Raw genomic sequence first — 24436 nt, forward strand, 5'->3', positions numbered from 1 at the left:
TGTCCTGACTATTGTAAATAGTGCTGCCGTGAACATTGGGGTCCATGTATCTTTTCAAATTAGAATTTTCTCTGGATATATGCCCAAGAGTGGGTTTGTTGGATTCATATGATAACTAGTTTTTTAAGAAACCTCCATACTGTTTTCCATAGTGGTTGCACCAAATTCTTTCATTTTTTACTTGGAAATAAACATTTTATTACAAGGAGTACTACTAAAGCAATACAGCAATAAAAAGTAAAAATGAAAGTTCTCTCCCTCCCTATTCCTGTTCCTGATGGGAACTCGGTATGTATCCTCAATCTTTTCTATGCATGTATTAATACATATGATTTTTAAAATTTTTAACAAAAAATGATTATGCAAAACAATGCATGGAAATTTGATATTTTCTTATCCTTCCACACATGATGATTTCATACCATCATTTCTGAATTATGGCTGCCAAAAGGCATAATCTCAGTATACTCATGAGGGAACACCATGACAGCTGAGGGTGTTCTATAAAATGACTGGCCTGTACTTTTTAAAAATGTCATTATCATGAAAGACAAAGGCTGACCAGCTGTTTCAGATTAAAGGAGAGTAAAGAGACATGACAGTAAATGTAATACATGATCCTGCATTGGATCCTGGCCCAAGGAGGATGGGGGTAAAATTACTATAAAAGACTTTATCAAGATCTTTGAATAAGGTTTATAGATTAATGACAGTATATTAATGTTAAGTTTCCTGATTTTCATCATTATAGTTATGTAACATAATTCCTTGTTCTTAGAAATTATACACTGACATATTTAGAGCTAAAGAGATGATGTCTACAGTTTACTTATTCGATGAATCAGAAAAAAATGTATAAATATATAAAAAGTATGATAAAGCAAATGTGGCATAAGGTTAGCAGATGGGGAATTTTGCAGCTTTAAGATTAAAATTATTTCAAAAGAAAAAGAAAATGGGAGGGCACACATAGTGGCCTGGAGCACCAGAAAATTTTCTAGAAAGCACAAGCATATTTCTGTCATTTGGAGTTATTTAAGGGTAAACTTCTATTATAATACAGAAAACACCATAGAGAGTTGCTTAATTATATTAGCTACTAGTCCATGGCTTTCAGCCTTGCCTGCACATTGGAATTGCCCAGTGAAGTAAAAGACAATAGGTGATGTCTAATCCTACCCTTGCAGATATCCTGATTTCTTTGGTCTGGGATATGGCCTAGACGTGGGGTTTTTTTAAAAGCTCCCCAGAATTTTCTGATGTGTAGCCGAGATTGAGAACTGTTGCTAGCTGCTAGCAATGCTTGGTCGATTTGATTCAGGGGAAAAGGAGGGGGGAAAGATAAGAATTTAATAAAGCTGTAGTATGTATGAGATACCTTGCCTCTGTGCTCCTACTTGGCTCTGCCCAACTTCTTGCTGTTTCCACTGCTTATAGCGTACAAAAGCATTTAGCCCCTTGTCACTCATTTTCAGCTTTTTTTCTTATTCTCTTATCATTCTGAAATGTATTTATTTCTTCTGTTAACATTTTGTGTGCTTTGATGACCAAGATGTTTCTATAATAACACAGAAAGATGTAATTTAAAAACTCACCTAATTTTTCAAACCTTCGCTTATAATGGGTCCTGATAATCTTTTTTTAATTCAGGGATTTTTATAAAGATTTGAGACTTACAGATAAATCACGGCTGGGTAAATACCACATTTTAAAAAATGGATAGACTGTGTTCCTTTTACTTCCTGTAACACCCACCAGAACTGCCACTGGAGCATATTCTTTAAATTTATACTCTTGGAGTTAGAATAATTTCAGTTATATCCTGTTTTGATTCTTCAGCTCCTGCTGCTATTCACAATTCAGATTTTCTGAAACCATGCTGCTTGTCCTTTACGGTGTTCAGAAGTAAATGATGGGAACCCTAAGAGCTGGATTTGGCAGCAGAGGACTTGGAGAAGAGGAGAGTGACTCTTTAAAGGGCCCAACTTTTCTGTCTGTGCTATTTTTGCAACTGTCAAGTAAAAGGGTGATTTTTATAACAGTTTGTTTGCTTTGTTAGCCATGGATTTTGATGTAACAAGCTTTTTAAGTGCTCAACTTCTGTGCTTCTTACCAGTTCATCCTTCCCATTTAGAGGCTTCAGCAGATCACCTACTTTGCTGCCCCCACTATTTCTATACTGGTGAACGAGGTTAAAATGAACATCAAGAACAGTCATAAAGGTGGAAGAAAATGAGGCAATCCTGTAGATGGAAAGTTGAAGTGACAATAGCCAACTTCTTTTTCGTGGTCTTACAGTATATTTTCTTCTTTCTTTTAAAACCAGTTGAGAGTTGTTAACCTTTTTTCTTATTTCAGCTCCAGCTTTCTGAAGATAGGTGAGCCTGGGCCTTAAAATAGTGGTGATAGTCCTGGCATTTCACGGTGCAGGGCCTGAGCAGTCAGTCATTTAAGATTGTACCTTTAGAAATGACTCTGGTTTGTACCATTCTTGAAGCTTCAGGATTATTATTTCTGTTCTTAGATTGATTGAACAGAATAGGGCCTTAAAGCCCATTAACATCTTAAAGTACTAATTAGAGCAGTGATTCTCAACCCTGATTATACATTAGAATCACTTGAGGAAACTTTAAAAAATATGAACGTAGGAGTTCTACTCCTTGACATTCTGATTTATTTGGTCCAGAGTGGAGCATGAGCATTGGCATTTCTAGATACTTCCCGAGTAATAGTGTGTAGCCAACGTTGAGAAACTCTGGATTAAAGAGTCCAGAGAAACAGTTCTAAGGCCAGCTCTGTCACTCGCTCACTTAGTGACCTTTGAGCCTCAGTTCTTTGTGGAGTTGAGAGTAGGTGAATGAGGAGTCTCTTCTGGTTTGAAAACATTGATTTGTGAACCTGTTTCCTGCCTACATTTATTTTTTTCCCAGGACTTTGAAATTCTGATGGGAGATCATCCCTCAGATGCCGTTCTCTCCCCATTGTAGTGAGATATCATGAGGTATCTTTCCTTTTTCCCACTTCTGTGCTTCCTGAGATCTGGCTTACACCTTCCTCTATGGCCATAACCCCAAAATAGCATCCTTATCAATGGTTTGGTTAATATTCTAGGGATTTGAACTGTACCTATCCTATAATTTTTAAATAATCTTATTTCAGTTGCATCCCTGCCACTGGTCAGCTGTTGTGGTGTTACTTGCTACACAGTACAGTGTTCTGCTCTAGTTCTCTGATCCTGGGACCTCACCCATTTGTTGTCTTTTAGGAGAAATCTTTGAATTAAAGGCTGAACTCAACAATGAAAAGAAAGAAAAGAGGAAGGAGGCTGTGAAGAAAGTGATTGCTGCTATGACTGTGGGGAAAGATGTTAGGTAAGGGTAATCTCTTCTGCTTTGCTCATTTTAGACTCTTACTTTATGGCTTTTACTGCTTTTTATTTAAAGCTATTACAGTCAGAACATATAAGAATGAGTTTGTCCCACTGGAAACATCAGGAAGTGTAGTTGCTTTTATGTTAACTCTGTGACTAAGTTTTTTTTTTTTTTTTTTTTTTTTTTTTTTTTTTAAGAGTGAAACGAGTTTGATTTCACTTGCATACAGATCTAGCATAAAACCTCCTGAGAGCTGACACAGTTACAAATCTGTTGCTGAGGTAGTTTTAGAAGATGATAAAAATATACTGAGAAGCAGAAGCCCATGTGTACTTTAATTGGCTCAAGCCAGTGCCCTCAACTTTACAACTCTGCCTTTAATTGCCGAATTCAAGATGAAAATCAGTGGTAACAAAATCCAAAGGGCCTTTTTTTTTTCCCTCCCTTTTTTCCTGTAATTTAGGAAGACCATTTGGAAATAAATAAGGATTGTCTGCAGGCCCTTGAGGACTCCTGAGATCCTTTCCGTGAAATCCATGAAGTCAAAGCTATTCTTGTAATAATACTTAGGTGTTGTTTACCCTTTTCACTGCGTTGACATTTGCATGGCTGGTGCCTTAGTGTGAATTAAGGCAGTGGTGCCAAACTGTAAAAGTCGTCATTGTATTCTTCACCATCATGTACTTGCAGGAAAAAAGGGCAGTTTCAGTTAGGACTGTCCTGCATGAAGCACTAAAAATTTATTTCAGTAAGCCTTGAACCTTGAGTTCAGGTCTTTTTAATATTCTGTGTGATGAAATAGGAATTAGGCATAAAGTACTTCTACTGCATAGCAAAGTGTGACGGTTGACTTGAAAAAAAGCCCTTGCACAATTCTTTGACTTGGGAACACCATTTCTTTGTGAAAGAAGGATTGACAGACAGAACTATAGTTAATCAGACTTCAATATTTGGGAGACATTTTATAAAAAATGAACAAAGTGAACCTGTCACTTCAAGGGAAAAAATTTGACAGTAGATAAATTTCGACTTTAAAGTAAAAATTAGAGTGTTGGAAAACTTGTATCTCTCATTGTGAGCTTGATAGCTTCCCAGTACTTAGAGATTTTTCTGCTGAGATTGGTGGTGAAATTAATGAATGTGATTATTTGCTGCTGTGTAATGAAATATGCCACCATAGAGAAGATCTGTATAACTCATTGAACCAATATTTTCCAAATGACCAGTCCATACATCTCAAAATTATGCATGGGTAAAATATCCATTCAAAATAAGTGATAAATGAATGGATTTTAATGCAACCAAGTACAGAAAGTTTATCGATGTGGTTTCAGATTCCATATTGTACCTAACTTTTAAGAAACTACCATTTGTGGACTAAAAACAAAAGAAAAAGAAAAACAACCATTTGTCTAGCTTTAATGTATCAAAGAACATCCAGTTATATGAAAAAGCTATTAAAATACTCCTCCATTTTCCAATTTATATACATGTATGAAGATGGATTTTCTTCTTACACTTCAGCTAAACAACATTTCTACAACAGGTTGAGTGCAGGAGCACGTGTGAGAATCCAGCTGTTTTTGTTTAAAGTAGACATTAAGGATATTGGCAAAGGGCTTCCCTGGTGGCGCAGTGGTTGGGAGTCTGCCTGCCGATGCAGGGGACATGGGTTCGTGCCCCGGTCTGGGAGGATCCCACATGCCGCGGAGCGGCTGGGCCCATGAGCCATGGCCGCTGAGCCTGCACGTCCGGAGCCTGTGCTCCGCAACGGGAGAGGCCACAACAGTGAGAGGCCTGCGTACCGCAAAAAAAAAAAAAAGATATTGGAAAAAATTAAAACAATGTCATCTTAATTTAAAAAAATAAGTAAAATAGGTAGATTTTTTACTTTAAAATTTTTATTTTAATATGAAATGCATTGATTTTCCTTTTATTAGTTCGGTCAAATGCTGCTGATAAGAAGTGGATGAGTGCAAGAATGCCAAGTAAATTCCAGCATCTAGTGGTGGATGTAAGGTGTAGTAACTCAAACATCTGAGAAGGTCCTGAGGCTAATGATGATCTTCCTAATGTCATTAAGAAAAGGGAAATTTAAATTTAACTGCATTCTATGTCAGGCACAGTGACAGATGCTTTTACTTACAGTGTTTTTTAGAGTCCTCATATCTTCTGAACTAGAGGTTATTCTGAATTAGAAGTTATTCCATGTTAGAGATCAAGCAGTGTATACTTGGAGAGGCTAAAGAATAATCCCAAAGTCATACAGCTAGTGGTAATGTAGCCAGGATTCTAACCTAGGGTCTGAGTCCCGATACCTGTTACTGGTCACTTCTTTCATGGGTGTATATATACAATAGAATTTAAATGTGTACGTGGCACACACGTTTAGAACTGTTTCATTTTCTGAAAATTGTTAAAATTTTGAACAAAGGCCCTAATTATCTGAGAACTGTTTTAATAAGGAAACTAACCAAATAAGTTCCCACTGGTCAGGGATGGAAGAATATGTGCATTAAAAAGCATAACTAGTGCTTTGAACTGCAAAGAATTGATACGAAAAATTACAGTTAATTTTTTGTGTGTGACAGTGATTTTTTTAAAAAAGTTTGTAAAGATATACACTAAAATATTATATATGAAATGTATGTCCAGGATTTGTTTAGAAATTGTTTAGAGCAACTCGATGGGGTAGGGACTGGGGGAAGACGAGTGGGTTGAGATTGTGTATGAAACAAGATCGGGTATATATCAATATTTGTTTGCAGCTGGGTGATGGATACATGGGTTCACTGAACTGTCTCTGAAAATTTTCGTAGTAAAAAGTTTTTAAAAAATCTATTTTTAGACATCTTGGGACCATTATTATAAATTCTTTAGTAATTCATTTCTGTGGTAAGTATTATCACTAGTGGACATTTGTCCTCACATCAAATCACTTTTTCAGTTAAGTCTGTTTCTTTGTGTTCTGTCCAGCAGCCTGGCACCAACATCTGTTCACTTTCCCTTCCTCTTTTCTCAGCTCTCTCTTTCCAGATGTAGTGAATTGTATGCAGACTGACAACCTGGAACTAAAGAAGCTCGTGTATCTCTACTTGATGAACTATGCCAAAAGTCAGCCAGACATGGCCATCATGGCTGTCAACAGCTTTGTGAAGGTAACTTTTTCCCAGGGACTCAAGAACAGCCTCTTTTACCACAGAAAACCTTTTCAGAAGTGTCTCTTGATATGGTTAGTGTCTGCATTGCAAATAAGCAACCTCTGTTCCAGAAGAGGGCCTGTAGAGAAGTATTGGCCATTGAGTAGGAATATTCCTGATTTAAGCATTCTGTATGCCAGAGTTTGTCATCCAGTTCAGACCATATGGTGAGCCTTCTGTCAGCTGGGCTTGGTGCGTCCTTGCCAGGTGGGAGAAGAAAGCCAGGTGAAACCTCACTGTTTTATCTTCCAAGGCTGACAAAGGTTGGGCATATCATTGTAGTGTCAGTAACCTGGGGCTTTACCTATTTTATCTTTGTAGAAATTATGCTTATGGTTCAAAAGTAGTGGAAACTACAGGAGCTACCTTTTAATTTTGTTTTATTGAATAGGTCTTAAAATAGTTGATTAACTTTTTTGTTATTGTGGAAATTTTCAAACATATTCAGGTTGAGGGAATAGTATTATAAATTCCTAAATATCTACCTTGTAGTTTCAGTACTTATCAACCTGTGGCCAGTCTTGTTTAACTTAAACTCTCCATACATGCTTTCCTGACCCCCACCTCCTCTCCTACTGGATGATTTTAAAGCAAATCCCAAACATCTTAAGAATGAAAAAATCATTTAATCAGCTGGTCATTAAAGAAAGTCCTTAATATTATTGGATATCCAGTCAGAGTTCTCCTATCATTAGATTTGATGAACACGGTAATAAGGTTGTTCTTATTAAGGTTTTTGTTTTGTTTTGTTTTGTTTACTTCTTTTTCTTCTGCCTGGAATTCAGTCTACATTAAAAGCAAAAATCAGACAGCATTTCTAAAATTAGCTTCTATTAAATTGTTTTGGAAAATAAACATGCTTTCTTCCTTCTCATGGAATTTTTGTTCTTTTTCTGTGTTTAGCTACAATGTACAGAATCATTATAACATTTCATTCTGTCTGGTGATTCATAGATGGATGATATCATTGGAAAGAATTTAGTTTACATTTTTTGGAAGTTAGCATGTGCATAGGTTTATAATGTTTAACGAAATTTTTTAATATAGGGCAATTTAAGGGGTGTTCCTTCTTGGTAAATGCTCTATTTGTACTGTATGTGGAGGCACTTGCTAGGAAAGAATGCTTGTTAATCAGGATTTCAGAGGGCCCTCTCTGCTGCTTCGCGCAAGGAACTTAACGTTGGGCCCAAACCAGCTTCTAGATTCTCCTTTGCTTTTTTGGCTGTAGGCCCCAGATATCCAGCCCTCTTTTCTCACTACTTAATATTTGTGGAGTGGGACATATCTTTCCAATTTCTGATTTTTTCCTGTACCAGAATACAAGCCCAAAACCCTTTTCTGCTTTTAGTGCAGGTCCAACAATGGCCATGGGGATGGTAACACCAGCTATCTAAGCTTCTGCCCAGCTCTGGAATGTATCCTACAGGGCATTCTTCATTGTGTATGTAAAGCAGTTAAATGAATTCCTAGCCTAAACTCTTAAATAGGCAACTATTGTACTTAGGAAAGGAATCGTATGGGACATGTGGGTTCTGATGTAGAATGAAACTGGAAGCCTACATTAATTAAATATTCTTTTGTTGCTTATATAAACCAGACTGTTTAGTTTTCTGGTTTATGTACACCTGTAGTTGTCAATGATTGTTGTTTATAGGACTGTGAAGATCCCAATCCTCTGATTCGGGCCTTGGCAGTCAGAACCATGGGGTGCATCCGGGTGGACAAGATTACAGAATATCTCTGTGAGCCCCTCCGCAAGTGCTTAAAGGATGAAGATCCCTATGTTCGGAAAACAGCAGCAGTCTGTGTGGCAAAACTCCATGACATCAATGCCCAAATGGTGGAAGATCAGGGATTTCTGGACTCTCTGCGGGATCTCATAGCAGATTCAAATCCAATGGTAATATGTTTCTGCATTTATAAGAGAGCAGTATTTAAAATGGGTCCCTTTAAAAAGCATGTTTAAAATAAATTTTATCTTTGGGACATTGAGCCATAGGTTAGCTGTGTGAAGCATGACTTCTGTGTGTCCCACAGATTGTCTGTCTTGCACCCTACATGTTTCTGAGCTGAAAACCAAGTACTAAAATACGAGGGTGTTCTTTTTTTTTTTTAAATTGAAGTATAGTTGATTTACAATATTGTGTTAGTTTCACATGTACAGCAAAGTGATTCTGTTTTTTATATATGTGTATATTCAGACTATTTTCCATTACAGATTATTACAAGATATTGAATATTGTCCCCGCATTATACAGTAAATCCTGTTGCTTTTCTGTTTTATTTTTTAATTTTTCTAGGTTAACATTTTTATTTTTTATTAAAAATTTTTTTTAATTGAAGTATAGTTGATTTACAGTATTGTGTTAGCACAGCGATTCATATATATATACACACATATATATACATATATACACACACACACACACTTTTTCAGATTCTTTTTCCTTATAGGTTATTATAAAATATTAGGTGTAGTTCTCTGTGCTCTACAGTAGGTCCTTGTTGGTTATCTCTCTTATATATAGTAGTGTGTATATGTTAATCCCAGCCTCCTAATTTATCCCCCCCTTTCCCCTTTGGTAACCGTAGGTTTGTTTTCTATGTCTGTGAGTCTGTTTCTGTTTCATATACAGATTCATTTGTATTATTTTTTTGATTCCACATGTAAGTGATATAATACTTGTCTCTCTCTGTCTGACTTACTTCACTTAGTATTATATTCTCCGGGTCCATCCATGTTACTGCAGATGGCAATATTTTTCTTTTTTATGGCTAATATTCCATTTTGTGTGTGTGTGTGTGTGTGTGTGTGTATACACACAGACCCTACATCTTCTTTACTTTTTTTTTTTTTTTTTGCGGTACGCGGGCCTCTCACTGCCGTGGTCTCTCCCGTTGCGGAGCACAGGCTCCGGACGTACAGGCTCAGCGGCCATGGCTCACGGGCCCAGCCGCTCTGCTGCATGTGGGATCTTCCCGGACCGGGGCACGAACTCGTGTCCCCTGCATTGGCATGCAGACTCTCAACCACTGCGCCACCAGGGAAGCCCTCCCCTATTGACGTTTTTAATTTTGCCTATATAATGAAGGAGAGTAAGTCTCAAAGTTGTACATTGGCTCTGCCAGTAACTGAAGTTCGTTTGAATTGAGTGATTGGTCATTAAGTATAATTACTGAGAAGATGGAGGAATTTTCTCTTCTTTCTTTTGCCTAAGGCATTCTTTATGTGGAGGTGAATAACGTTGAGCTAATCAGTGGATAACCTCTGAATATTTCACTGTTGAACTTTTTGAAAGAGAGAGTTGGATTTGCTGTGAAATAGATGTGTCTCAATTGCAAATTACCTGCTCAGATCTCTGCTTTGATACTTCATTTGGTTCATCTTACTCTTTGGGTAACCTTGGCTTCTATTTATTTTTCAAACTTAGTATCAAGGTCAAAAATGAAGTAAGCCACATTTTTAAAAAGATACGTTGTTCTAACTACTATCAGGAATCTTTTAGCCACCTTCTAGGCATAAAAGTGATGTGGGTGTATATGCTTAAACCGTGACTTTACAGGGTATAATCACCACCGTCATTAGAAGATTCAACCCTGCGTTTTTCACTCAAGCCGCCCTGTGTGTCATCTTTTTAATAATTCCATAAAGAAATAAATTTATAAAGCAGTAGTATCTGTTTTTAGAATGTTTAGCTGGTACTAAGTTGTATTTTTGACATTGCTTTTGATTCACTTTGTTATTTTGAGCAAATGTTCTTGAAATTTTCTACCTGAGGACAGATGAGAAGATTGAAAGTGTTTGGGCTTTGCTCTCCAAGTTTTGGGCATCCAGATGAGCAGAATATCATGTACCCTGTGGAAACTTTTAAAATATTCAGTGGGGCTATGAATGTGGAGTGGAGTGAGGTAAAAATGAGTTCTAGCGCATATAGGCAATTCCAGTTCAGGGAGAAAAAGACATCTTTACACTAATGTAAATTTTTCAAAGCAGAACATGTAATATTAGATCATCAAGGGTAAAGGACTAACCATTTAGTAAAGGCTTTTTTTTTGGTACCCCCATAGCACTTAGAGATCTTTATCCAAATCATTTGAGAGGATGGAACAGTTCTGGAACAAGGCTAATTTGGCTGATTTATTCCAGGTTTTCATTGTAGTAGAAGGGTTGGCTTTTGTCCAGTCCATAGTACTCAAGTAGTATATGTATGCCATTTATTTATGCTTTTCAATATGGGAATTTTCAAACGTATTCAAAATTAGAGTGACTAAATGAATAAATAAAATGAACTCAGTTACCATCGCCAGATTCAATAATTATTAATATATGCCAGTTTGTTTTACCTGTTTTCTTCCCCTATCCCCTGTCTATATATAGGTAATTTAAAGAGGCCGCACATGAATGGGTCTCTACTTGAATTTAATGTATCATGATATTATAGTAAACTATAATGCTTTTAATAATTCTTAACCTGTTTTTATACAAATCAGGAGGTGACTTGGGGAGATTTTCTTAAGTTTTTTTTTTTTTTTTTAATTGCGGTATGCGGGCCTCTCACTGTTGTGGCCTCTCCCATTGCGGAGCACAGGCTCTGGACGCACAGGCTCAGCGGCCATGGCTCGCGGGCCTAGCCACTCTGCAGCATGTGGGATCTTCTCGGACCGGGGCACGAACCTGTGTCCCCTGAATTGGCAGGCGAACTCTCAACCACTGCGCCACCAGCGAAGCCCTCTTAAGTATTTTTGAGAAAACTTTTAGAGAAAATTTAAGGTTACTTGGTAGGTTTGTGAGAAACTGTTTCAGGATTGCCTTATGTTTTATTGTATCGTGTTTTTTTTTTTTTTTTTTTTTTTGGCGGTACATGGGCCTCTCACTGTTGTGGCCTCTCGTTGGGGAGCACAGGCTCCGGACGCGCAGGCTCATCAGTCATGGCTCACGGGCCCAGCCGCTCCGCGGCATGTGGGATCTTCCCGGACTGGGGCACGAACCTGTGTCCCCTGCATCGGCAGGCGATTCTCAACCACTGTGCCACCAGGGAAGCCCACGGTGTTTTTTATAGTCCTCATATCTTCTCAACTAGAGGTTATTCTGAATTAGAAGTTATTCTAGGCCTTTCTCACCTTCTGAGATGGCCCACACTCTGTGGAGTGTGTTTCTCCTTAAATAAATACACTTCTTACCTTAAAAAAAAAAAAGAAGTTATTCCATGTTAGAGATCAAGCGGTGTATACTCGAAGAGGCTAAAGAATAATCCCCAACTCATATAGCTAGTGGTAATGTAGCCAGGATTCTAACCTAGGTTTGAGTCCCAATACCCATTACTGGTCACTGCCTTCATGAGTGTGTGTGTATATATATATATATATATATATATATATATATATATATATATACACACACACACACACACAACATGTTTAGAACTGTTTCGTTTTCTCAAAATGGTTAAAATTTTCAACGGATAAAGGCATTAATTATCTGAGAACTGTTTTACTGTGGAAATCCTCCAAATCCTCTTAAGCTGATGATGGGTATGAGTCCTATTTTACTGTTCTTGAGGGGGAATTTTGTTCCACTTTTTCAGAAGTTGCTCCACATGGTGGCAGCACTGTACCAGCAAATATTAGAACCTCTTGCAAAAGGAATTAATGCTTCTAGGGTGTTCTGCCTTAGTAGATTTCTTGTAGCTCACTTCAGAAGGGCATCCTAGATGTGAAAGCACCAGAACATCTGGAGAAATTACTTTGAAATTGGAGGGTAACATGTTGATAAAAATCTGACTACTATTGGGGTTATGTTGACCTTCAGGTTGATTCCTGGTAGTATGCCTTGCTACAAGTAATAGGACTTTATTATATTTTCATTTCCTGTCTTTTATGGGGGAATCTCACACACCTCATTTTCCTGCAGTTGTTTTTACCATTTTATAATTTAGTTAAAGCTGACTTTCAGTGAAATACTATTTGAAAGAGAAAAGATAGTTTGAAGTAAAAAAATTCTCACTGTTAAGTCCTAGGTTAACCTCCCTGAGTCTGTTTCCTCTTCTGTAGAGTGAGAGGTACCATCTTAGAGAGTAGTTAGGAGTATTAATTGAGCTCTTGCATGAAAAGCATCTGTGAAAGTGCCTGGCTCATGAGAGTTCATGAGATGATGGCTGCTGCTGCTGTGATTATGAAGTAGACATTAGGCAAAGGTTAACATTATTGCTACAATATTAATTTAAAGGGTTCTGATCCCTTTGATAGCTATACAGGTTCATATGGTAAAATCTTTCTGAGGGAATTAAAGCTAAACTTATTTCCAGACGCAGATTTATTAGTCCATTATTTTGAAAGTAAGCGTATTCAGAATGAGGAAGCACTTTGGCATGAGAGGAAAATAGCTCCTATGATTTCTTCACAAATAATCAGAGTTTTGAAAATTCTGTCTCACTAAATTGATATTTGCAAGAAAGATACACTTTTGGGTGATAGTGATAATTCTCTAGTTTTTGCCCATGCATTAGGATTTTCCCTCCTTACTGCAGTTTTTCTTTTCTCTCTTAGAGGCGTTTTGAGGTATTCCAACTTCAGTTAATGTTTACAGCAGAATCTGCCACTCTAGAGACTCTCTTGTCAGCCCCATCACATGCACTTTGCTTTTTGTTTGTGAGCTCAGGTCTCCTAAATCCTTTGGCTCAGCGCCTTAGCCCCTTTGATCTTGTCTTCTAAGCCTTCTCAGTTCTACCATCACTCTGAGAACTGCCCCTGGGAATGCCCTTCTTCCATTGCTCTGTCCTCTCTGCCAAATCACAGACTACTGAATTAGTTAAAAAAACAAAACAAAAAAACCCCCAGAAACATATTTTCGTTTGTTGAGGGTTTTTCTGCCCAAGCAGCATGCTCTCAGAACTTGGCCCTGTATGGCCTTTAGCAATGGTTCTAGTTAAACTGCCAGCTTCTTTTAATATGAACTTATTTGGAAAGCTGTTTTATGAAAAATAACATTTTTTTTCTCAGAAAAAGTATGTATTTTAACTGTGTGCTAGCCAGCATGTAGAAGCCACATGAGATTATGACAGTGGTTCTCAACTGGGGGTGATTTTGCTTCCCAGGGGACAGTTGGCATTGTCAGGAAACACTTTTGGTTGTCACAACTGATGGGAAGGTTGCTACTGGCATCTAGTAGGTAGAGTTCAAAGATACTTTAAACATCCTGCAGTGCACAGGGAGCCCCCTACAACAACATGAAAGACTTATTTGTTTAAAAAATTTAAATAATGCCTGACATATAGTAAATGCTTAATAAATGACAGCTATTCTTGAGAAACAGATCGAACGTGACGTACTTTCTGATTATTGTAATTTCTCTTTAGGCTTTGGAAGGTTTGTGGTGGCTTGCTGTCAGTCTGAGATGATAAATGTTGAAAAACTGAAGTCTCTCTAGATCACTTTGTAAATTTGAGAAGGGTTTTTGTCAGAATATGTTTGTTGTCCTCGTGGGCAATGTGAAATCATCTGTTAATGACCTCATTTAATATAGTACTTTAATTATATGAATTGTTATCCCTAAACATATATCAATAAATAGGAGAAGAGTTATAAAATTAAAATATTATACAGAAGCGAAATTAGAAATGCGTAATGCTCTTCATGGCCAGTGTCCATAAAGGAGTACCAGAGCTGGTAGAGTTTTAGGCATGTGTGAGAGTGTCAGTATGTGGTAGGCACTGGGCAAGAATGATGTAGGAGGTAACATGTTCACTCAGTCGGTGTCTGGATGCCCCAAGTAAGTAATGTTGTATTTGGTACTAAAAGATGAGTTGCTGGTAATTTCTGCAGGATCGGAGTGTTGAGTAAGTGGAATCATTGGAGGCTGCTCCGTTATAAGGGCAAGTGCCCATCTCAGTGCTTTTCGGTCTTTAAATTCTTGCAGAGGAAGGAAACAATTTTTGTTTTCCTTTATGATAAACTTTATGGAGATCTTTTTATGTGTATTCTCACCTTAGGAATTTTAATCATCAGTTTTCATTTTATCAGTTATTTCTAACTTAGGTTTTTTTTTTTTTTTTAATCTCATTTTGGGGGCGGGTTTTTAGATTTAGAGAAAAATTGCAAAGACCGTACAGAAAGTTCTCATATACCTGTCTTCACACAGTTTTACTTAATGTCAGCATCTTACATAACCATGGTACCTTTGTCAAAACTAAGAAATAGGCATTGGTACATAACTATAAACTGAAGTACAGACTTTATTTCACCTGTTTCAACACAAATATCCTTTTGCTATTCCAGGATTCAATCCAGCATACCAAATTGCATTTAATCACTTCCTCTTATAAAGAGTTGACTCACTCTTTATGAAAGTATCTCAAAAACAGAAAAGTGCTTTGTAACTGTGAAATTTTTCCTTTTTTTTTTCGCTCCAGTACTAACACATGGGGGTTAAAACTCAGGCTCTGAAACCAACCAGACTTGGATTTGTATCCTAGTCTGGCATTCTTAGCTTGGTGGTCTCCCTAAACATCTCAGTATCCTCGTCTACAAAATGGAGATAAACAGTGCCTCTATCATTGGATCATTGTAAGAAATAAAAGAGGGCTTGCAAAGCACTTAATAGTGAACCTGGTATAGAGTAAGCCCTTAATAATAACAAACGTTTCTTTATTGTATAGTGATCATGGTGCTGGTTATTAATGATTTTAGAAGGGTTAATATTTCAACGGCAATTTATTTTTTAAAGGTATTTAATTCTGTTTTTTAGTAAAGCTGATTTTATTTTTAATAATTTTATTTTATTTATTTATTTTTCACTGTGTTGTGTCTTCGTTGCTGTGTGCAGGCTTTCTCTAGTTGCGGTGAGTGGGGGCTACTCTTCCTTACGGTGTGCAGGTTTCTCATTGCATTGGCTTCTCGTTGCAGAGCACCGGCTGTGGGCTCGCGGGTTTCAGTAGTTATGGCACGCAGGCTCTAGAGCATAGGCTCAGTAGTTGTGGCACACGGGCTTAGTTGCTCCACGGCATGTGGGACCTTCCCGGACCAGAGGTCAAACCCGTGTCCCCTGCATTGGGAGGCGGATTCTTAACCACTGCATCACCAGGGAAGTCCCAAAGATATTTAATTCTTTTGTATACATTATTTAAAGCCAGACATTATTTTTTAGGGTGATTCTGAGGGCAGCTTATCTACAAATGAAGCTGAATCTATTTACAGTATTATTTAACACATCATGGCAGGATTACTTTTAAAAGATAATTGTTCAAGGATATGCCTAAAGCAGTTTTTGTCGGCAGCTTCCTGAAAACTGGATCTGTTGTACATAGTAATTCAGTAGTGTACCGAAAGATCCCGGTTTATTCATTTCTTAGTGTCCCTTTTAAAATGATCTCAAGGCTCTAATTTGGCAGGGGATTACTTACTCTCAAAAGGGAGATAAATGGTGTGATAATAAATTTTTAGTTTTGTTCATGTTGCAGCATGCTTTTGTGTGATTTTAGGGCTGGTGGGCCAAGTAACTCTTGGCTTCTTAGGAGTGCCTTTTGTCCATTTGTAGATATTTATTTGTAGTGTTTTAGCTTTGTGAATATTTGTATTTCATTGAAACACATCTTAAGCTACTTATGTAAGCCCCTTCAGTAAGTAATGAGTTTTATTGAGTCTAATTTTAAAATCTTATTTGTTTTCAGATACTCAGACTTTCTTGCTGTAATGGGATGTGTTGACTCCACTAGGTAGATGTGTTCACTTAGCTTCCTCATTCTGGGAAAGAAGATGGTGAAAAAAATGGAACATTACAGAATGTCATATGTAGTCAGCATATTATTAGTTGGCAGTCTGGACAGTGTCTTGGATTAAAGCATGACTGTAAAATTAACTGGTACCATATAGTCATTGTATTCTTTTTTTTAAATAATGCATTTTAAAATTTTTATTTATTTATTTATATTGGCTGTGTTAGGTCTTCGTTGCTGCACGCTGGCTTTCTCTAGATGCGGCAAGCAGGGGCTACTCTTCGTTGCGGTGCATGGGCTTCTCATTGTGGTGGCTTCTCTTGTTGCGGAGCATGGGCTCTAGGCACGTGGGCTTCAGTAGTTGTGGCATGTGGGCTCAGTAGTTGCAGTGCGTGGGCTTCAGTAGTTGCAGCACACGGGCTCAGTAGTTGTGGTTCAAGGGCTCTAGAGCGCAGACTCAGTAGTTGTGGTGCACGGGCTTAGTTGCTCCACGGCATGTGGGATCTTCCCGAACCAGGGATCGAACCCGTGTCTCCTGCATTGGCAGGCAGATTCTTAACCACTGTGCCACCAGGGAAGTCCAGTCATTGTGTTCTTAAGGAGACAATAATGATTGAAACATGCTTAGAATAAATGCCCTGTGCTTTAACATGTTATTTGAGGCAACTCCATAAAGAAGAAAGTGAGATTCTGAACTGTTGCTGATTTTCAATAGGATAAACGTATGCAAATCACCGTTATTTTTCATTATAATAGTTTTGGTCGGTTATTCTACTGCATTCAATTTATTCAAGTCTTCAGGGGCAGCAGCCAAAAGGATTGTAAATTGAGCGGGAAAATTGAAGTGTTTGTTCAGGATGTGTGACCTTGAAGGTCATTGCTAGAAATGAAAGTCTTCTAAATATAGTTAATAGGAGGAAGTCACTATATTGGGAAGTGCTATCTTTCTTGGGTTCTGAGGCTATGAAAATGAATGAAATTAGAGAGATCATTCAGAGGGACAGGGAAATGTGTGATAGATTTCTCCTAAAGGAGCTTCTGTCTGTGATACTCCACTCCCAATGTATATCAGATTTCCTTCTAGAATTCTTTTTTTGCAGAATCATTTTTATTTTAGTCATACCCACCGCTCCAGGTTGCTCCTTTAAAAAAAAAAAAAAATGATGTCTGGGACTTCCCTGGTGGTCCAGTGGTTAAGACTCCAGTTGCAGGGAAGATCCCTCAAGCCGCAGGGCGCAGCCAAAAAATAAAAATAAAAAAAGTAATGTCAAATTTATGTCCTCAGAATTGCTGCATATGAGATAGGGGTAGCTTATAAATCAGATTTTATAGCTGGATAGTAAATCTTGCCTCTTTGAAGTGCTGCTAGGATGTGATTATCTCTGAAATATATAAAGTAGGAGAATACATTTTTCTTCTTGTATAAATCTGCCTGGAAATAATGTTTTGATTATATTATTCTCCCCAGCTACGATTTTTCTTTCCCTTTCCCCCATTTGAAGTTCACAGCTCTTGGAACTTTTATAAATGCAGCCGGCAGAGTGATTAGCAGACGCTAGAATCAGATACAGGCCTTGAGTTTGTATTCAAGCATTTTCCCTTTCCAGCTTTGTTGGCTAAGCAAGTCACTGAATTTCTCTAATCCCATTTATAAATTCATTTTTAAAGCCTATTTCCTTATCTGTAATAGGTGGATTTTGATAACTACCTTAGAGTTGCTGGGAAGGTAAATGGCATAGTAAGTGTTCAGTAAGTTTTAGCTATTATTGTCTGTTATCTCTTTGTCCAATTCTATTAGGTATAGTATAAAGTAAGTCAAAACACAAATTGCGGGGCTTCCCTGGTGGTGAAGTGGTTGAGAGTCCGCCTGCCGATGCAGGGCACAAGGGTTCGTGCCCCGGTCCGGGAAGATCCCACATGCCACGGAGTGGCTGGGCCCGTGAGCCGTGGCCGCTGAGCCTGCGCGTCTGGAGCCTGTGCTCCGCAACGGGAGAGGCCGCAGCAGTGAGAGGCCCACGTACCAGAAAAAAACAAAAAACAAAAAAACACAAATTGCTTATGTTAAAAAAATTTCAGCAGACTCCAAGGGTCCACAATGAACTGTCAAATTGAAGGGAAGTCTGTAGTTAGGGCAGAGAAAAATTTGTCTAGTAGTGTGATTTTATACACACACACATGCATGTGCGTGCATACTTTTGTATGTATGTATATGTTTGTGTTTAATATCTGTATCTGTAAAGTATACATATTATATTAGGTCTACAGGGGGTGGGGGTGGGGTGGGGAGGAGGAATGTTTCGTTGCAGTCTCCCAAAGAACAGAATTTACCATAATTGGGAGGCAAGATGAATTTAAAAAAAATTTTTTGATGCTATGGGATAATGTTCCTTTGTAGCCTAGATGCCAGCTTTTTGTAAATTAACCAATGTGCTGAGAAAACTCACTTAAACCCTATTTATAAATCCATTTTTAAAGCAAAGCTTCCTTTAGAAACCCCTTTATTTCTTGGGAACTCCAGTTTTTCTGAGATTATAATTAAAAGGCCATTGTTCTCTTCATGGCAGTGTTTCCTAAAAGAACTGCCAGTTTTCTAGGGGGGAAAATGTTATGCGTGTTAGTCTTAGTTCAGGTTCAAAGTGATGGTACAAGAGAAAGAGACATAACCTTTGCTTTAATACACTAGTAAACCAGGGCAGTTACTGCAAGAGTCAGATTTTTTCTTTTGATAATGAATTATTGTTTGGAGAAGGCTCTCTGGGAAGAGGAAGTAAATCATGTTTCAGTCCATTATTTTTAAAGTTTATTTTTAAAGACAGATAATGTATGTACTACATTCTATACAAAATTCCAAAGAAACACAGAGACAGGTGAGTTGTCTTGTATACCCCAGCTACCTAGCTGCTGTCTTGAAGTCAGTCTTTGCCTGCTTGAGATTCGATGCTCATTTTAAGTTTCCATTAGAGTGAGAGAAGCATGGCTTACTGACCAGGAGAACTCTAAGCAGCTCTTTATGGGCCCACCTCAGTATATTTCTGAAAACTTACCAGTATGAATGGGAAGATTAGGAGATGAAAGTGGAAAGGTAGAATAGAAGGAATTTTAGAGGAATAGCAGTAGAGTTTTGTTATTGGGGGGGCATCTCCTCTGGTCAGTCATTGGCTCAGTGACCATTTGGCAGTGATCTTTTTTCCGCATGCAGACCTTTCTAAACATAATCATATAATCTGATCTCTCTGGATCTTTTAATTAGATTTACTTTTCCCTGTTTCTTTTCTTGTTTTAATGTGATAATAAGTGAAAATTGCCTGTTTTACCACCAGAACATATACTTCATTAGCTGCATTATATACTTGGTTTAATTTCCAATTACCTGTGATGTTAGCAGAGGAATTCTAATTGTTCATTCTGTTCAGCATTTCCTGTTAACAGACCTTATATTTAATTTTTTTTAACATTAAAAAAATGTGACTGGCAGAAATGGTAAGTTGTGACAGGACATTTGTTTTGGATGAACTGGTAACCAAGACTGGGCATGTGTTGGCAGCAAGAGAGGAAAACAGGCATTTGTTCTTCCAGTGTGACATTTTGATCCTTTATCCTGTAATCCGGTGTATTAAGCGTATTATACAGGGGAAACACAGTATCTTTTCCCTGCATGTAAAGCACTGAGATGATGGAGATTATTGTTTCACTTTTCATGCTTTTTAATTTTTACTAAAGGCCATGCTTGATGGTGTGGTTGGCAAACAAAAATTAAGTCAGGAAAGAACCTCATGCATGCTACCATGTGATAGGTGGACTAGATAATCCTTCTCGATTTGTCTTAATAACAATAAAATATTATATCCCTAATCATACCAAGTGAACCTTTGATTTTTTTTTCATCTTGGAATTTTTTGTCCTGATCACTAAATTATAACTGAAGGTGATTCCATTTGTGGCATCATTATCTTAGTTAATGGATACTGTCATAAATGTATTATTTGATTTAAAAAATCATATTCTCTAGAATTTATCTTCTAGGTAAAATCATATACTGGGATAATCTGCAGAGTACCCAAGTGCTGTGGATATTAAAATCAATAGCTAAACTGTAACCATTATGTTTCTTCTCTTGCTAGCAAAAGGATAATCATACAACTCTTAGTTTCTCAAGCTTTTAACAGGGACTTTAGTAAGAACTAAAAATGAGTTGACATTTTTGAGAATCTTTTCAGTATACATAATTAATGAAGCTGCTACCTATTGCATCTCATTTATCCTTACAGAATATTTATATATAGCCTTACTGTGCTAATATTTAATGACAGCTGAGAGCCTCACTGCAAAATGTGGTTTTAAATTCATTTGTACAGAGCTATAGTTTTTTGTCTGTTTTGGTTATTTTTGGGTGTTCTTATAATCTTAAAATTACTTTAAACATTCATCGGTTGTAGATTTCTTAGTTAAATTAGACATAGTCTGTAATTTTGATAAAGTGTCCACTTTTTTTTCTTGCAGCTAGTATGGATTTCTGGGTCTGTAAGTCAGGATACAAGTGTACTTTCTTATATTTGGTAGCAATTTTTCATTTATCATACTTCCTAAGTTAAGGATACACTTGAGGTACCATATGTCATTGATTCTAAGATGCATTATTATTTCCTGTATTACGCAGAAAGAAAAATACCTCCTATTAAACTGACATGCCGTTGATTATTAAATATATCCCAACTTCAGAGATGTTAATGTGAAAAATTGTGCAACTTAGTTTTGATGAATTATGGTAACATTACCACCTTAACTTTGTATAAGGCTTTGTAGAAAGCACTTATACATAAGTCATCTGATTTTATCCTCAAACTATAGCTAATCTGTGAGGTGGATTAAATTATCCCATTTTCAGATGAGGAAATTGAATTTCATGGAGATAATGTGCTTTCCCAACGTCATGTTACATTGAACTGTGGTTTCAAGGTCTCATTTTCTTACTCTGAGACTTAAGGTGTGATTGACACCTGAAGTATCACCTCCCCACCCCCCAGTACATGCACACCCATACACTATAAAATTGTTTGGCCTAGATTTTTCTTTCCATTGCCTAATGTACATGTTTCATATTTAAACTTCACTGTTTTGTGTTTTTTTGTTTTGTTTTGGCTGTGAGGCACGTGGGATCTTAGTTCCCCAACCAGGGATCGAACCCATCCCCCCCTGCAGTGGAAGCACGAGTCTTAACCATTGGACCACCAGGGAAGTCCCTAACCTTCACTTCTTTTACAGCTCTTCATGTGTCTTAATTCTACTGATAGTTTTGACTACTATTAAAATTAGTAATGTTTTAATAGTAAATCATGAGCGACTCTCTGCTAATATGTGAATTGTTTAATTCTGTGTTGCCTGACCATGAGGAAGCTATATATGCCATCACTGGTGGTTTATTATATGTTTTGAAAGCAGTATATCTCTTTCTAGCTGACTGGGTAAAATGTTCAGGAACGGTTATGAGTTGAGCTCTGTGAAGTGATCCAGAGAAATAGTTGTACTGTTCTTGACAAATCAAGGTCATATCTGCTTCTTTCCCAGGTGGTGGCTAATGCTGTAGCAGCATTATCTGAAATCAGTGAATCTCACCCAAACAGCAACTTACTCGATCTGAATCCACAGAACATTAATAAGCTACTGACAGCCCTGAATGAGTGCACCGAATGGGGCCAGATTTTCATCCTGGACTGCCTGTCTAATTACAACCCTAAAGATGACCGGGAGGCTCAGAGGTCAGTCTGTTTTTCTGGATAGTATCTAGGAGTCTTGCCTGTTCAATAAGTTCTAGTAAGTCTGTATTAGAATAAGGGTCTGTTACGTTGAGAAAATCAGTGGCTTATGGGATAGATATTGCTATCCCGTGGTATTTTCTCAGTGTATTTAGGAACATTTTAGGTGGTAGAGTAAACCATGCAAAAATAGCTCTTCCTAAGAGGAGATGTGTATTTTTCATTTCTTTTTTGAACAGTGTAGTTACAACCCTCTGAAAAAACTCTCCGTCATCATGGTCTCACATCTCCCATACAGCAATTCCTAGCCATTTGGCAAACAAAGGTTTTTTGAGTGTCTCTCACTGTAGTAACAAAATTTTAGTTCTTTTAGATACATAGTAAATGGCTTGATGCTAGTTATTGAGCTGCCTTATACCTATAATTAGTACTAGAGAAACTGTCTTGGGGCCAGCAAAATGTATGATGTCTTCTGTTAGATATAGGAATCACATCAGTCTGAATTTGGAGAAGATTTTGGAAGGTACACCTGGATTGTTCTGCTCAGCTCTCTACCACTTTAGTGTTGCAGATTTTCTTTGACTATCAGATACTGACTACTAAATTTCATATACACATACATACATTTTAGTTTACAGAATTGGAGGTATCATCAGTTTTAATTGAGCATTTTGTGTATATAGGCACTGTACTAGGCAAAATAATTCTGAAGAATTGTTGGCTCTTCATTTTAATTATGGTAGATAGGAACCTTCCTTGCCCAGTTAAAGCTCAAGCTACTATAATGTAAGTGCTCTTCACATGTCTGGGAAATTGTTCCCTCTGGATTTAACCAAAGCTCACCCTGATAGTTTCTTTCCATCCCTGAAAGTACAAATATCTTCTGGAAAGAGCTTTACATACAATTCTGTTTTCTCTTGGTCATTGACATCTCACACTTACTCATTCACTCAGCAAATATTTACTGAGCCCATGCTGTATGCCAGGCATTGTTCTAGGCTCTGAGGATATAGCAGTGGACAGACAAAAATCATAGCTCTTATGGAACACTTATTCTGAGAGATAGGGCAGAAGTGTATATACTATGTATACGTAATACAGCATATAATAGTTCAGATGATGATAAGTGCTAACAAGAAAGATAAAGTAAGGAATAGATCTAACAAATGCTGGGTGGTCAGGAAAGGTCTCCCCGAGAAGGTAGCATTTGTATAAAGACCTAAAGGAGGTCAGGGAGTCAGCCAAGTAGATACAGGAGGAAGGGAGAAAAACACAGCTTACTTATCTTGTGTCCTTAACTGAGTCAGCCAACCACTCATGTTGCCTAAGAGCTATCAAAATTAGGTTAATTTCTGAAGAACCCTCAACAGATAACTAAATATTCTATATTTTATGAGACATTTAAGTGTAGGTGGCAGGGACTAGGAGAAGGGGATGAGGTTGAGAGAGTATTGCAGTGGTATTGTGTTGTTAAAAACAAACAAACACCCTTTCCTAGATTCCCTTATGCTGAATGCAAGAGGCTGGGTGGTTTTCCCTGTCAGCCCATCTCCTTCTGCATCTTACAGTGAAACTTCAGGCACAGTTGATTGATATCTCTCACTATGAAATGACTCTCAGAATGCTTGATTTGACTTCCTATAAACTGAGGAGAAATGGGCTGTGAGGCAGGGAGCCTTTACATAATATGGGGAGACAGAGAGGACTATACAATAGGAAGGTAAATGGTGTGAGCTTCAGGTGTTTTGGGTATTGGCTAGTTTCCTTCCAGTTTGAACATCCCTTATTGCTGGTTTCCTGAAGTCTTCCGATATCCCTGCTCTGCTTGTAGTTTGCTGGGAATGATACGTCTGCATTGTTGGATCCCAAATTTATCTATGTATGGAGTTTTGACTTTTCTAACTGATTTTCTAATTTCTTTATACTTGGGCCATGGGAACCTCTGACAACATTACCTTATAGATTGGATTGAGCAAAGAAATTATAATTTAAGGTACTAATTTTCATTTTCTGTCCTCAGTATCTGTGAGCGGGTAACTCCTCGGCTATCTCATGCCAACTCAGCAGTGGTGCTTTCAGCAGTAAAAGTCCTAATGAAATTTCTAGAGTTGTTACCCAAGGACTCTGACTACTACAATATGCTGCTGAAGAAGTTGGCCCCTCCGCTTGTCACTTTGCTGTCTGGGGAGCCAGAGGTGCAGTACGTCGCCTTGAGGAACATCAACCTAATCGTCCAGAAAAGGTTGGGAAAAAATGAATTGGTGATTAAAGTGTTTGTAATTTTGAATTAAACGTAATAACATCAGTATTAAAGAGGACTGGGTTAAAACTCTGCTTAATGTATGAAAATGAAAATACTGTATGGTAGAGCAACTTGCTTAGGGTCAGGAGGCTGACAGTTG

At 37.7% G+C, this 24436-nt stretch overlaps 1 protein-coding gene across 7 annotated transcripts in view; it reads left to right on the plus strand.

The window, feature by feature from the left end:
* AP2B1 (adaptor related protein complex 2 subunit beta 1) overlaps nt 1–24436 on the plus strand; it is a 120607-nt gene that overhangs the window by 11933 nt on the left and 84238 nt on the right. For all 7 annotated transcript variants that reach the window (XM_067021584.1, XM_067021588.1, XM_059048622.2 and 4 more), the window contains 5 exons: nt 3266–3371; nt 6394–6529; nt 8226–8471; nt 21847–22037; nt 24055–24276. In XM_067021584.1, the coding sequence (XP_066877685.1) occupies nt 3266–3371; nt 6394–6529; nt 8226–8471; nt 21847–22037; nt 24055–24276 (901 nt within the window). The remainder of the gene's footprint in view (nt 1–3265; nt 3372–6393; nt 6530–8225; nt 8472–21846; nt 22038–24054; nt 24277–24436) is intronic.

Source organism: Kogia breviceps, chromosome 19 (genome assembly GCF_026419965.1).
Source record: "Kogia breviceps isolate mKogBre1 chromosome 19, mKogBre1 haplotype 1, whole genome shotgun sequence".
Classification (NCBI taxonomy): domain Eukaryota; kingdom Metazoa; phylum Chordata; class Mammalia; order Artiodactyla; family Physeteridae; genus Kogia; species Kogia breviceps.